The sequence below is a fragment of the Triturus cristatus genome, chromosome 10, assembly GCF_964204655.1.
Source record: "Triturus cristatus chromosome 10, aTriCri1.1, whole genome shotgun sequence".
NCBI classification, from domain to species: domain Eukaryota; kingdom Metazoa; phylum Chordata; class Amphibia; order Caudata; family Salamandridae; genus Triturus; species Triturus cristatus.
Window position 1 is genome coordinate 566,461,192 of NC_140593.1, and position 15,677 is coordinate 566,476,868.

Here is a 15,677-nt window from a genome sequence, read left to right on the forward strand (position 1 = left end):
GGTGGCCCGAGGGAGTACGAGCCATCAGAGGTTAGCCATCTGACCATACGCCCCATTTACAGTGGACAGTCAAAGGCTTTTATTTAACAGTCTATCACCACCGAGGGACAGTAAAAATAGAGGTGGGGGAAAGACACCCACACAATGGGAGAAAACCCCTATGGTGTCGGGACATTAGTTTTTAATTTTCCAACAACAAACTCACTTTGGAAGTTTGTTTTACAAAAGAAAAACTATTTTAAAAGTTTGGTGTAAGCATCCACCACTGATGATGGACGCACACCAAACTTTTAAATGGCGGTGTATGAACGGCCATGACGGTGGTCACACAAACCCAGAGAGTTAATCGCAGAGCTGGAGATTAGAACTTAATTTGGCAAGCAAAATAGGGGCAGGGTGGTGGACGCAAAGTCCTCTGCTACCTTGACTGCCATTACTCCGTCCACCAAAGTCTAAATCGTCTCCAAATCAGGAGAATCAGAAGACAGAAAGCAACGTGTTCATTCTACCAAAAGGAAGGAGTACATATTATACCAAACATGTTTGCCTCAAGCTATTTTTTATTTTGTTGATGTGGGTGGTAAAATGAAAAACATTTACCTCCGTGGCCACATTTATGCATTTAGTATCTTATTTGTGGCTTGGCCAAAGTTAGTGAATTTGTAGCTAAAATCCACATTGCCACGAGTTAATATTCGGTGGAGTGAGATATGAGTGGGCTGCATTTCACAAGAGCAGAATGAGACGTAGAATTCAGACACTCCTTTTAACTTTACAAATAGGAAATTAAATGTCTGACCTCGATTTGGATAATGGTGAAAAGTAAAAAGAGAATATGATACATTTTATTCGCACATTATTGCCTAGCGGAACCTGTTAGTGCAGTGTTTTAAGATGGTATTTCAAGCTCGGGATTAGCACTCACAATTCGGTTCATGGCCTGCTAATGTTGAGACTACTCCCAGTGTACAATACACATTTTACAACTAGGCCACTCCACAGAACTTGACATTAACATAACATAACAATGGCACAGACATGCACTTATTCATAACGTGCTAATAATTTTTATAGTGACAAAACAATTTTAGAATTCAGCTATTGGAAAAACACAAATGCATTTAATTGGTACTCTACTATTCAGAAATGCATTGGGATGTTGAATACAAACTATTTGTTTATGTACACAAATAAAGAGTAAAAAAACACGCTACCATACCGATACACCAGCGTGTCTTCCTCGTCATCCCCATGCATAAGTGTCTGAACTAACTGGAGAATGCTAACCATATCCTGGCCACTGTGAGGGTGACAAGAGGGGAAACAAAGGTGAAAACAGTACTTCTTTGGACACACTCCAATGTATTTTCTAAATGAGTGAATGCTGGTACAATCAACGTAAATACCTCCTGATGGACAGGAATATAAATAGTGCCCAGGCTGAAATGTAATAATCCTCAACTCATTTGCACAATTTGTTTTTTAAATGTTTAATAGCAACCATAACATTTTGAACAGAAACGTTTTAACGCAGTAACAATAACAGTAGACAGAACAAGGGTTGGTGTAGCGTTAGCATTAAGTCACAGAGATTTGCAAACACGTTAACCATGCCAAATTGCAAGGTTATTAATAGAAAAGAAAAACAGATAATGGCTACAAATTGGCCTATTAGTAATAAGGTTTACATATGAGCACTATACATATTTACAGCTGTATACAGTTAACAGGACAGCACTCACTTTTCTCTTTCAAGTTGCAAGAAATGGCATTTCAGTTTTCCTCATCGGGTGGAAAAGACAGTAAAAACACAGGAACATGGAGGACTCACTGGGCCTGGGTGCCATTAGATGATTATTATTATATGACTTTAAGCTATGGGTTGAGGTGAGGTGATATGAGGCCTGGGAGGTAATTAGGGACGCGTCTCTTCACAGCTTTAAATACAAGCACTGGTAGTTTGTAAAAGGCTCTCTTTTTGGTCAAGACCTATACAGGTCAGTGGTGATATGATGAACTGAGAGCATGTTTTGGAAGAGTGTACAAGGTTCTCGAGGCAACATGTAAGACTTTTTTAGTTGAGCAGTTATTGAGTTTTGGGGTAGGACTAAGAACAAGCAACTGGATTATTCAAGTCTGCAGACTACTAGTGAGTAGTTGAGAGTTTTGACAGCGTTGAATGCAATTTGTAGGCAGGATTGTGCAAATATTCAACATTATGCTCTGGCTGTGTTGGTTATAAATGATTCTATCCTCAAGGATACGTTGAAAAGAGCGCAATGTTTGTGGTGGAGGACGTGAGCTTCAGCGTGCAAGGGCAAAACGTAATAGAGGGTCAGTTAGGTAAATGGGCCCCAATAAGGAGGGGGAAGTATGCCAACCAGTGGCAGGTGACAATGAGACAATATGAATTTGATACCTGCCTGTGAAGGTGGGTGGGTGCAAGAAGAGTAGGAAATGAGAAACAAATGTTGATGTTTCCAAGGGATATCATAAAGGTAGAGGGATAAGAGATCCAAGAGAACCTTGGCGGAATGCCCACATATAGTGATATAGGTACTGAAGAAGCATGGTTGGAAATGGAGAAGGTGAGACACTTTTGGCTGGGGCTTTTGATGCGCTGCGATTCGAAGGAGGACAGAAGGAAATGATAATCTAAAGCAGAGAATATGTTTTGAATGTGATTTTGGTGTTTACTCTTGATAAAGTTGGAGAAGTTAAGGTGCAGTTTCTGTCACATGAAGGGCACAGAAACCGGATTGGAACGGGCTGACTATGTTGTTTGAGTTGTAAGTGTGATGTGACTGAAGACCAGAGGTTTGAGTATTTTGCAAAAAATAAGTAGTTGTGACACTGTACAATAGTTGGCTGGAGGGGAAGGATCAGCAGGAGGAACGTTTTATGAAGAGTCGGGGCTACAACTGATTTGAGGCATGGAGGTTATGTGGCAGATGAAAATGGTTGGTTAGAGCGGTCAAGCAGAGAATGACCCCGTCGGTGAAGACAAGAGGTCTGCTGGTATGTGAGATAAATGGATCAGATGGTGCACAGGATGGATTGGCAGTTTTGATTTACATTATTTCAGAAAGAGAAGAGATTAATAATGAATACAGCTGAGTGAGCTTGCAGTGAAAACAAGGGGCTTGAGGATGAAGGATGGGCTGTCAGTAATGTGGCTATTTCTCGAATGATTATTTTTCAGGTGAAGTATGATTCATGCAACATCAATAGCTGAAGAGTTTGTGAAAGGTAAATATCAAGGAAAGAGCAGATTCTTGATGGTGTATGCAAGTCACTGTGGGTGAGGCTGAAGTGAGGTGATCAGGTCCTCAGAGTATTTGATTTGGAACTGTCAAGAGCATAGAAGAGTATGTTCAGAGCTTGTTTGTATATTTACGGTTTGTATAGGTCTTGTTCTTAGGAAGAAATAATTGTCTTTTTTCAGACTACAAATGGTATGTGTAACCCACTGATTTGGCCATGAGGCAGTAGAGAAGAAAGTGCATCATGGATAGTGTGAATAAAATACTGGTACTATTGAAACAGTCAGAACTCTCTGCCACAAATATCAACATTATTTGAAAGGGACATCATTCTTGGGTCACTGTTGAGACAACATACCTGCCTTGTAAGGGTCCAGGAATATCCTTTCTTGAATATTTCTTACTGTCCTTTTCATCTTCTCGCCTAATGTGCACAAATACAAGCCAGGGTGAACATCTTTCAAGAGAAGTAAATAACAGAACTAATAGCTTAATATTTTTCAGCTTAAAGACGTAAAGTATGAGCTTAAAGCTGCTTGCCATGAGAGCCACAATTGTGTAAATTATTACATGATAACTGGAGGATTCTAGCCTAATAATCATCTTTGGCTGTTACATGTTAGGGTCACCTGCTCATTAATCTTGGGCAGGTTACTGAGTGCTGAGTGTGGTCCATTCTGATCACTGTTCAAAGGTAGTCTGTAAAGTGGACTCTTAGGTATCCAGGATTGTTTTAAGTTTCCAGGCAGCATTACACAATCAGTTAGCTTTCTTCTTCCACTTGTTGTGCATGAAGGCCGCCCAGTAACTGTATTAAGCAAGTACTTCTGAACACCACTACACTACTAAACTTATACGACAAGCTTGAAACTGGCTCCTTCCTCAAGCATGTGTTCCCTTCCTACCTGCACTGGGAATAAATGCAGTGCTTATTTTGTAAAAATGTAATTGCCAGGGCCCTACTCAGCAGCCCACTACAGCCTGCACCACCCACTGCCCCTGCCAGCGATGCCAAGAACAGTACTAACACAACTACTTACTGTCGCACTCCTACAAGTGTGACAATTCAGACTATTCCTGGCTACCAAAAGCTATAATAATTGTGTGGAATAGTCTGAATTGTCATTTTTAATGTATATTGAAATATTTAACACTGTTTTGTTCATCTCAAGGTGAGACAGACAGCGCAACCATGTGGTGGACTGTCATTAATACTGGTGCTGAGAATTAAGTGCGGGTGCCGAGTACCAGAAACCACAGGCTCAAATTAAGCACCGGATAACTGCTGGTTTCAGTTTTAGAACCTGATACCTTTCATGGTCATAGATACACTATATAGGGTTGTCATCTTCCCAAGAATAAATACCCGCCATTTGTTGTTGTTTTAAGATTCTTTAAAGCACACGACACTAAATAGAACTTAGAACAAAATTGCATGTATTCATTGTAATATGACTTATGTCTTTGTTAACTTTATTTTTTATAGTCATTGATTATTAATACAGCTCCAGAACACCATTAAAAGTGCTTTCTATTTATATTTGCAATTGGAAGTATGTACAGTAAGGGCTAAAAATATTGGCTTTAGGTGAATTTGCTTATAAAAATCATGTAATTCAAGAAAGCAATAAAGTCTGCCAGCTCTGTCCACTCATTTCGGAATGGATCCAGTTACGGGCTAAGCAGTGGGTAGAAGTTTTCAGGTACACTCAATCACAATAAACAAGGAGACCCAGATCTAGTTCAGACAGTGGCCTAAGAAAGGACTCTGCATCTGTTAATTAAAACTTTCAACCTAGAAACACCTGGCTTTGCCAAAAAACTAAACGTAAGCATGCTATTTGGCGCTAAGACTACCTTCATTATGACACTCTTACCATTATTTATTGCCTTTTATAGTCCTTCATTACCTCACTTTTATGAGCAGATCTGATTAGAAATTATTAGCAAAATATGGTTTACAATACTGCTTGTCAAACTTTCAAAGTGGATAAATGACAATAGTCTAGTGACAACACAGGTGACAATACATAACTACAGTTACACACACACAGATATATATATACAGAGTATACCAGAACTGCATTTATACCCGGTACAATTGTTTGGATGTGATTGGTGGTTTGCAGACACTATAGCCAAAATGCCTGTTCCTTTACACCCCCAACCGAGTAGGATATATCCATGTCTCTATGACTAGGCTCTATACTCGCCTTGCTATGGATGTCCAGCTATATCTTTCATATGTGCTGGGAGATGAAGATTGGGTGTGTGGTTATTCAGACTATTTCTGGTTATCTAGACTGGACAGTGGCACTGTCAACCAAATCTTCAGAATCAATCATAACAATCAAATTGGTTTCCTAGAAACAGCCCCACACAGAGTAAAAAATGTGAACTGTGTGTGACTCACCGAAACCAGACTAGCAAGATTGGTGCCCATTCACATGTGCAGAAACTTGACCAGCAAGAGCCTTTTCTGCCTATCCCTACTGTATTCAATCCACCACTAAATGATGGATCCTTGCTTTACTACCATCATGTTATGCACCTTCATGCACTACATGGTGCTGTTCACGGTTTCATTGTTATGTCAGTACTGGGATTCAAATGTGGCTGTTAGTCCCTCTACTTCTACTCAACATTATTTCTGTAACTTCACTGTGCCTCGTTTTCGTGACTATAGGTTAAGTTTATTAACACCCTGAATTATTAGGAAAACTGTTATTCCTAACTCAGTAGCATAATGCGTCAGCAACCTTTGTGTAATTATATTACAAACCTTGCTTCTCTGCAGGTGGGTGGCAGTGTGTGTGTTTTTTTAGCCTTATAACCTTTATTCACAGTTCTCAGTTTATATTTGACAAGTGCAATGTATTTCTGTATGATCAAGTTCTTGGTTGGTTTTCTGCAGTGTGTTTACCTCCAGCTGTTCAAGTCAGAGTAATCATAAATACACCCATGAACTCTGAAAATAGATAGACATTATGTTTTTATGCTAGAATCATTGTTGAAATATCTGCAATTTTTAAAAACAAAAATGTGTACGATTTTATGATGTATGTACTTTTATGATCATTTTTAACTTGATCGAATAAAGTAAAGAAATTAAATGATAGACATCGCTATTTCGACACTATGCACCTAAGTAAAAGGCAAAAGTGAAGGTTGACATTGGTTGTGCTTTGGAGATTACAATGAATTATAAAGTAGCATCTAGACATGAATCTCCTACAACTGCCAATGATTCACATACACACAACAGTGTGCTTATCCGTAAAATTAGCACACACTGGAAGAGAATCCAAGTTTTCAAATTTCAATGTAATAATGAACAGTAGATACAGTTTCAGAGACGCAATGTACTAAATGCAGATTTTCAAAAGAATTGCATTTTCTTAAATGTGCATTAAACTGTGGTTAAATCATATATTGTATTGAACGCATCTAGGAACTTTCGAAAAAGTATGTTTTTAACTGCCCAGATTTGAACAGAAATATTACTGTCAAGTTAAAAAAACTTCCCAATTGTAAAAAGTTAAGCCACCCAGAAAAGACCCCAAAAACATGTTATTGGCCCATAAGTAAGACATTACGCCAAACCTTTTTTAAATGACCTAGAGTTTCAAATCAGTGTAAAACTATGAGAATTTCATAAAGGATCCCACACTTTTCAGAATATGGGTCCATCAGAGATTTGGTGTAGTAATTTGTGCAGACATCTCGATTTAGTCAAAAGGTTTATTGCATTACAGGAGGTACTGCGCAGCAGTCATATCAGCGACCGCAGAAGCGCAACTGACAAACAGCCAGCATTCGGCATTAGAACATAGAATTAAACATCACAAAAGGTTCTAACTACGGATGATGGAGGGACCAGGCATCCGCCATGGAGAACCACTACATTATCTTCTCCTTCCAGAAGTTTAACTAAAATTAAACTGGAATGACAACAGCTAAGCACAGTAGAAAAGAAAATTAAATTTAAAAAAAGAAAGGAAAACGTACAAAGGATAATCCTATCTAAGAAAAATAAGCAATGAAGATGTAAGTAACAAAATCTGAAAAACATACAATAAGTGAAATCATTGGAATCTCAGTGGAACATTGCAATGATGCTTGCTCCTACGAAGAACAGAGCAGTTCTCACTCTCTCTCTCTTGGAAGCTGTATCAGGACGATCAATCTTGACAGAATCACCATGACACCCACCAACATCAGCACTACAGTCAAACACCTGCAGATTCTTCAACTTGACCACTCCGGCAATGTTCCACCAGTTCTCGTAATTAACCCTAATGGCATTGCCACGCATCTTGTCAACAACAAGAGGATCAGAAAATGTGATTTCTCCCTTGGGCGTGTGGATAGGATTTTTGATGCGCATAACTCACACAGATATTGAGAGAAACAGCTTTCTTCCTCTCATCAAAATAGTTTTTCTGCTGTTCTTGAACCTTATTAACATTCAATCTGACAAACTCATCCATAACATTCATCTTGACCCACTTGGACATCCAACCAGGGCAAATTTTAGAGGAAGGCTTCCTCCCCCTCAAAAGTTCAAAAGGCGAAATCCTGGTGGAAGAATGTGGAGTGGTATGGTAAAACCAAAGCATGGAACGTACTGCATTTTGCACCACACACTTGCTGGCAATGGCCCATTGGACACAATTGTTCAACACTCTATTCATGCGCTCAACCAGCCCGTTGGCTTGGGGATGATAAAGTGTGGTGCACAATTCCCCCTTGTTTGAGAAAACTTTGAAACTCAGAACTAACGAATTGTACGGCATTGTCTGAAACGATAGAAGACGGAAACCCTTCTCTTAAGAGGTCTTTCAGAAAAAGAATAATGTTCTTAGAGGTAGGTTCACCCATGAACCGAATTTCAGGCTATTTGGAGGAGTAGTCGATAGCAACCACAGCAAACCTAGAGGACACGGGAAGTAAATTGAAAGGGCCAACAAGATCAACGCCAATTTTTCCCACGGTCTACTCGGGAATTCAGAAGGTTGCATGGGAGGGGTCCTCACCTTGAAGCTTTTATCCGCACATCCGCAAACCACACAATTGTCAACAAGCTCATAAACACCCGTGTCCATTTGTGGCCACCAAAACACCTCTCTCAATCTGAGTTTGGTAAGGATTTTTCCTAAATGCCCTTCATGTGCATGTGAGAAAGTGCCATCTTTCTTGCATGGTATGCCCCCACTTTTTGCTGAATTGCTGAATGTACTTTGACTGAGTGTGCCCTGGACTCCTGCCAATCAGGTGCCCAGGGCCTATGTTCCTTCCCTAAAACAAACCAAACCCAAATTGGCAAACCCTGGCCACATGTCAGCCCCTGGTAAATGGTACCCTAAGTACCCAGGGCTTTGTGACCAAGGAAGGCCTCTAAGAGCTGCAGCACTCCTTGTGCCACTCTTAGAGGCCCTGTACCCTTACACACACACACACACACTGCCTTTGCAGGCTGAGTGTTTGGGTGCAAGACAAAAACAAAGTCGACATGGCACACATCCCTGTGTGCCATGCCCATCACATACACTTCCATGGCATACATCAGTCACCCCTCTAGCTGGGTGCCTTATGCCAATAGTGTGGGCACAGGAGCAGGAGCCCTGTACCCCTAAAGTGCCCAGGTCCATTCCTGAGCCCTGTAAGTGCAGTGCTGCCATTTAAGAGTACATGGTGCTGAGAGCTCGTCAAACACGAGCTCCACAGCACCATAATGGCAACACTTAAGACTGAGAAGTTTGGTATCAAACTTCTCAGCACATTAAACCCACACTGATGCCAGTGTGGGATTTAATGTACCCAGCACCCCAGAGGGCATCTTAGAGGTACCCCCTCGAACCTAACCTACAAATCCACGTCTGCTCTGAGGCTGCCTAGGCTGCCACCCAGCAGACATGTTGCTGGACCCCTGGGTAGGAGAGCCCCTGCTCTCCTGGTCCTGCAACAATGTACATCCTGGGCGAGGTGCTAAATCTCCTCCCCCAGGATGGGCAGGGGGAAGCTTCAAAGGCATGCCGCCTCTGTGAGCTTCCCCAGGCCCCTGCAACCCCCCACTCTGGCGGGAAGCTTTGGCCGGAAACCCCAAATAAGGACAGGGGATGTGCCAGCCTGCCAACCCCACCCCTCAGGTGGGGGAGGCGAGGTGAAGCACATCTCCGGGCTCTCGCCATCTTGAAGATAGGGAGCCCTACCCTATCAGTACTAGGCTACTGCCCCCTCCCACAGTAGAGAGGCAGGATAGGGGGTGTACCCACCCCAGGACGGGGACCCATTGGTCCCTGCCCTTCACCTACCTGTAACGCCCCTAAATCTAGTATTTAGGGGCACCCTGAACCTTCCTTCCCCAGATTCCAGACTACGAAGAGCAAGAAGAAAGAAGACCTGCCCTGCAGCTGCTGAAAAGAGGAAGACACCAACTGCTTTGGCCCCAGCCCTACCGGCCTGTCGACCCTCGAACCTGCTCCAGCTCGGCATCTCTTGTGGCTAGCAACCTCACCAACCCCGGAGGACCTGGCTACCTTTTGGCTCTAAGCCCCTGGGACTCCCATGAGTAGAGGCTTTACTCGAAACCTATCTCTAACCCCTGGCAGTAGCCCGGAACCGCGAACCCAGCACACTCTGCACCAGCCGAGCCTGGCCAGTGCAGGAGTGAACAAAGACCCTGAGGACGACCCCACGGCGACTGTGACCCCGAGTCCGGCACCCAAGGACCTCCCTCGACACTCCTGAAGAAGCCTGCAGCCTCAGAACCAGGTGCCCCCCAACCGCGATCAACAGAGGGTAAGATTTCCCGACACCTAAAGGCACCCCTGCACGCGGCGCCCCACGGCCCCCTGTGCCCAATCCCGGGGTACCTACCTATCCTCCAACTACCCAACTTACCTCTCGAAGTGGTGGTGGCACCTGAAGAGTCCTCGTCCCCGAGCTTGCAGTCTTTTTCTTAACCGGAGATTTCCCATTGAAATCCATTGAGCGCCCGAAGGCTCAAAAGCACTCTGAACCCAGCAGCCCGAGTGGCCCTGGCAGTGAAAACTCTACTCCTACCTACTTCCCCACTTGCCCTGAGTAAGTGACCAGGAGCCCAGCTCCCACAGCCGCGTGGCTTGCCAGTCAGCAGCCACCAAACAAGGCCCCCCTATCCCTCATAGGAGAACATTGGGCCTAATTCTCTCTGCACGCGGCCGCCCTAGAGCCGCTGAGGGTGAACCAACTGTACCTACCTGACCCTGGGAGACCAGAGTCTGTGCCCAGAACCTCAACTCTGCCAGTCGAGTACTTACCCTTAAACCGCAAACTCTATTTTCCTCATAGGGTAACATTGACTGGCTTTTCCCTGAAATTTCTTCTAAGTTTGGACTTTTCAAATCTTTAAATATTCACCAAAAATCAGACGAGTGACAAAAACGAATTTACTCACCTGCTCTTATGTGAGCTCCCAGTGCTGGATCTTGGTGCCCAGCACGGACTCTGAAAAATACCTACAACTGTACTTACCCTTAACTCAATTTTCTTCCATAGGAAACCATTGACTGTTTTTCTGTGAAATTTCTTCTAAGTGTCGATTTCTGCAATCTTTAAATATTCTTCAAAAATCGTATATTATCTGAAAACGTAATTACTTACCTGTTTTGGATAAAGGTCCCAGTACTGAGTCTAGGCACGCAGTACTGGATTACAAAAGTAACGAGAACATACTGTACCTGTAACCTGCATTTTCTTCCATAGGGAATCATTGACTGTTTTAGCTAAATATTAGTTAAAAATCATTACAGTACTTAAGTCGACTTTCATCACTTGATTCTGAGAACTGACCCAGGGCTGAATCTAGGATCCAGTCCTGGAATTCCAAAAGTAATCTAAAAAGTAATCTGTTGCAAATAACTTGAATTTACCATTGAGCTCAATGTATTGTTGTGTTTAAAAATAGAGTTGCCTACTGCAACCACTTGTAACGGTTTACTAAAGTCTATTGCATATTGCAAAAGTATTTATATGAAACCTCTACTGTTGAGAAAGTATATTTTAACTCCAAGTGTTGGTTCTAAAATAAAACAAGCATATATTTTTTATATATAAACCATTGGCCTAGAGTTCAGTTATTGAGTGTGTGAAACCATTTGCTGACTGAGTGTGTACAACAAATGCTTTACACTGTCCTCTGGTACTGCCTTACTGCTCGACCAAGCTACCACTTTAGAGAGTAAGGTTATACCTAACTTTAACCTCTGTCAAACCCTGGGGGACTGTGGACTCTGTACACCCTGTACCTATTAAGGAACAGTATATACAGAGCCACTTTCTCACATTGGTGGATCAGCGGTGGGATACAAACTTGCATTTGTTGGACTACTTGGTTACCATCTGATCACACGACAGAACTCTTAAAAATTGCCTTTAGAATTCTGATTGGTCTTTTCCAAAATTACTAAAAGTCTTGCTAGGGCCTTGCTTAAGTCCCATTAGAATTTTAGAAAAATAAAAGTCACTATAGTCAGGGTAGCGGGTTAGAATTGTCAGGTTAGAATGTCTTAAACAAACCCAGCTGTTAGTGATAATAATAACATGGACCTGGTGGAGGAGCTCGACCACACACCTTACTTACACTTGTCTTTCAAGGAATTGAGGTCCTTATGCAAACTTAAAAATTTACCAATGGGCCTGCATCCAACCAAACTAGGGCTCCAGGAGCTCTTGGCTGAGTATGCTAAGGACCACCCATCTGAACATGGTGATGGCCAGTCAGATGAGGAAAGGGAAGCAGAGGAGGTTGACAATAAGCCCCCCATGCTATTCCCTAGGGAGGAGAGGGCACCCATACCCTCCAATCCAAGGATTAGCATCTGGGCACCTAGAGACTACACAGGTGGCTCTGGTACCAGAGAGAACACTGGGGGACCCACCAGTGAAGAGGACAGCCTTGTGAGGCTGGCAAAAAGACTAGAGCTAGAGTCCAGGCTCCTGGCTCTAGAAAAAGAAAGGAGAGAGATGGGTTTAGCACCCATCAATGGTGGCAGCAATAATAAAAATAAGGATAGGGAGGAAACTTCTGACCTTAAAATCCCCAAAGGGATTGTCCCTAAATTTGAGGAAGGTGATGATATCACCAAATGGTTCACAGCCTTTGAGAGGGCTTGTGATATCAGAAAAGTAAAGAAACCTCTCTGGGGGGCACTCCTGTGGGAACTGTTCTCTGGTAACTGCAGAGACAGACTTCTGACCCTTTCTGGGCCAGAAGCAGGATCCTATGACCTCATGAAGAGAGCTCTGATTGAGGGATTTGGATTCACCACTGAGGAGTATAGAATTAGATTCAGGGGGGCTCACAAAACCCAGACCCAGTCCTGGATTGATTTTGTAGACTTCTCAGTGAAGACACTGGATGGTTGGTTAGCTGGACATGGTGTGCAGGATTTTACTGGATTGTATAATTTATTCATGAAGGAACATATATTGAGTAACTGCACAAATGAAAACTTGCATCAGCATTTGGTAGACCTAGGTCTAATTTCTCCCCAAGAATTGGGAAAGAACGCAGACCACTGGGTCAAGACTAGGGTGACCAAGACAGCCACTGGGGGTGACTAAAAGAAAGTGGTCCCAAAACCTCCCCAGGGGAAAGGTGGTGAGAATCCCCAAGATAAAAAGTCTGAGTCTTCCAAAGGGCCACAAAAACCTGTTCAGGTGGGTGGGACCCAAACTACTCCCTATGTGCCCCAACCATATAGGGGGAAGAACTTTGATCCCTTAAAGGCCTGGTGTAATTACTGTAAGAAGCAAGGACACCTAACTGTAGCTTGCCCCCAAGACAAAGCCCCTAAGGCACCCAGTACAGCTACTCCTGGGGCAGCAAGCATACAAATGGGATCAGAAGTGTACCCTGAACAAATCTGGGAACACACTGAAGCAAGTCTAGTCTCCTTGGGAGAAGTGGAGTTTGCCACTATAGCTGTGTGGCCCCCCAACTTAAAGAAATACTTACAGTACCCCTGGGTGAATGGAACTAGGGTAGAAGCTCTGAGGGATACAGGTGCCAGTGTCACTATGGTGAAAGACACACTGGTTTCCCCTGAGCAATACTTGATTGGGAAGTCTTACCCAGTCACCAACGCTGACAGTGTCACCACTAGTCATCCCATGGCCTTGGTAACATTAGGGGGGGGGGGGGGGGGGGGGGTTACTGGCCTGAAACAGTAGTGGTCTCTCCAAAGTTGCCAGCTGCCTGTCTGCTTGGAAATGATCTGGAAACCTCAGCCTGGGCTGAGGTTGAGCTAAAGGCCCATGCAGCCATGCTGGGCATCCCTGAATTGGTGTGTGTGCAAACCAGAGCACAGAGCAAGAGGAAGGGTGAAAAAGTAGGTCTGGAGCATGAAATAATGGCCCAGCCAACCAAGAAAAAAGGAAAGAAGACTGGGGAACCAGCTTCTACACAGCAAAACATTCAGGGCCCCTCTCCCCAGGGAGAGGATTTGGATACCCCTGAGGGAACTGAGTCCATGGAGCTTGACCCTTACCAGGTTGAACTCTTGGGCCCAGGGGGACCCTCTAGGGAAGAGCTGTGCCAGGGTCAGCGAGACTGTCCCACTCTTGAAAGCCTGAGGCAACAAGCTGTTTCAGAAGCAAGGGGAGATGTCAGTGGTACTCACAGAGCTTATTGGGAAGAGGGATTACTGTATGCTGAGGCAAGAACCCCCACTCCTGGAGCCACCAGGAGGGTGGTAGTGCCACAGAAATACAGGGAGTTCCTCCTAACTTTGGCTCATGACATCCCCCTAGCTGGACATCTGGGGCAATCCAAAACTTGGGAAAGGCTAGTAAGTCACTTTTACTGGCCCCAGATGCACCAAAAGTTGAAGGAGTTTGTCAGCTCCTGTGTTACCTGTCAAGCCAGTGGCAAGACAGGTGGCCACCCAAAGGCCCCCCTCATCCCACTACCAGTGGTGGGGGTCCCCTTTGAAAGGGTAGGAGTGGACATTGTGGGTCCACTTGAACCTCCCACAGCCTCAGGGAACAAACTTATTCTAGTGGTAGTGGATCATGCCACTAGGTACCCGGAAGCAATTCCCCTTAGGACTACTACAGCTCCTGCAGTAGCCAAGGCCCTCCTGGGTGTCTTCACCAGGGTGGGTTTTCCTAATGAGGTGGTTTCAGACAGCGGTTCCAACTTCATGTCTGCTTACCTAACACACATGTGGAAAGAGTGTGGGGTGCAGTATAAGTTTACTACCCCCTACCACCCACAAACCAATGGCCTTGTTGAGAGATTCAACAAGACATTGAAAGGTATGATCATGGGGCTCCCTGACAAACTCAAAAGGAGATAGGATGTCCTGTTACCATGCCTGCTTTTCGCTTACAGGGAAGTACCACAGAAGGGAGTAGGTTTCTCACCCTTTGAATTTCTGTTTGGTCATCCTGTAAGGGGACCACTTTGTCTTGTAAAAGAGGGCTGGGAGAGGCCTCTTCAAGAGTCCAAACAAGACATAGTGGACTATGTGCTCGGCCTAAGGTCCAGAATGGCTGAGTACATGGAAAAAGCATCCAAGAACCTTGAGGCCAGCCAGGAGCTCCAGAAGCACTGGTATGACCAAAAAGCTGCACTGCCTGAATTTCAACCTGGGCAACAGGTGTGGGTTTTGGAGCCAGTGGCACCAAGCGCTCTCCAAGATAAATGGAGTGGCCCTTACCCTATCCTAGAAAGAAAGAGTGAGGTCACCTATCTAGTTGACCTAGGCACTAGCAGGACACCCAAGAGGGTCATCCATGTGAACCGCCTCAAACTCTACAATGACAGGGCTGACATCACCATGCTGATGGTGACTGATAAGGAGCAGGAAGCAGAAAGTGAACCTCTCCCTGACCTCCTCTCCTACAGCCCAACAGATGGGTCAGTAGATGGTGTGATCTTCTCAGACACCCTCTCTGCCCAACAGCAAACTGACTGCAAGCAAGTCTTGCAGCAGTATGCTAGCCTCTTTTCCCTGACCCCTGGTCTGACAAACTGGTGTACCCATGATGTGGACACTGGTGGCAGTGCACCTGTCAAAAACAAAATCTATCGACAGTCAGACCAAGTCAAGGAGAGCATCAAAGCTGAGGTCAGCAAGATGCTGGAGTTAGGGGTCATTGAACCCTCTGAGAGCCCCTGGGTCAGCCCAGTGGTTCTAGTTCCCAAACCTCATCAACAAGGTGAAAAGAGAGAGATGAGGTTCTGTGTGGACTATAGAGGGCTCAACTCTGTCACTAAGACAGATGCTCACCCTATCCCAAGAGCAGATGAGCCGATAGATAAATTAGGGGCTGCCCAATTCCTCAGTACCTTTGACTTAACTGCAGGGTACTGGCAGATTGGCATGGCCCCAGGAGCAAAAGAAAAGACAGAATTCTCCACCCCTG

The 15,677-nt window shown here is 44.2% G+C and overlaps 1 protein-coding gene across 3 annotated transcripts in view; it reads right to left on the reverse strand.

Moving 5' to 3' along the window:
- The window catches only part of PDXDC1 (pyridoxal dependent decarboxylase domain containing 1), a 360,469-nt gene that overhangs the window by 258,246 nt on the left and 86,546 nt on the right, over nt 1-15,677 (reverse strand). For all 3 annotated transcript variants that reach the window (XM_085632067.1, XM_085632066.1, XM_085632068.1), the window contains 2 exons: nt 3,622-3,687; nt 1,220-1,300 (listed from right to left, as the gene is read on the reverse strand). In XM_085632067.1, coding sequence (XP_085488193.1) covers nt 1,220-1,300; nt 3,622-3,687 — 147 coding nt within the window. The remainder of the gene's footprint in view (nt 1-1,219; nt 1,301-3,621; nt 3,688-15,677) is intronic.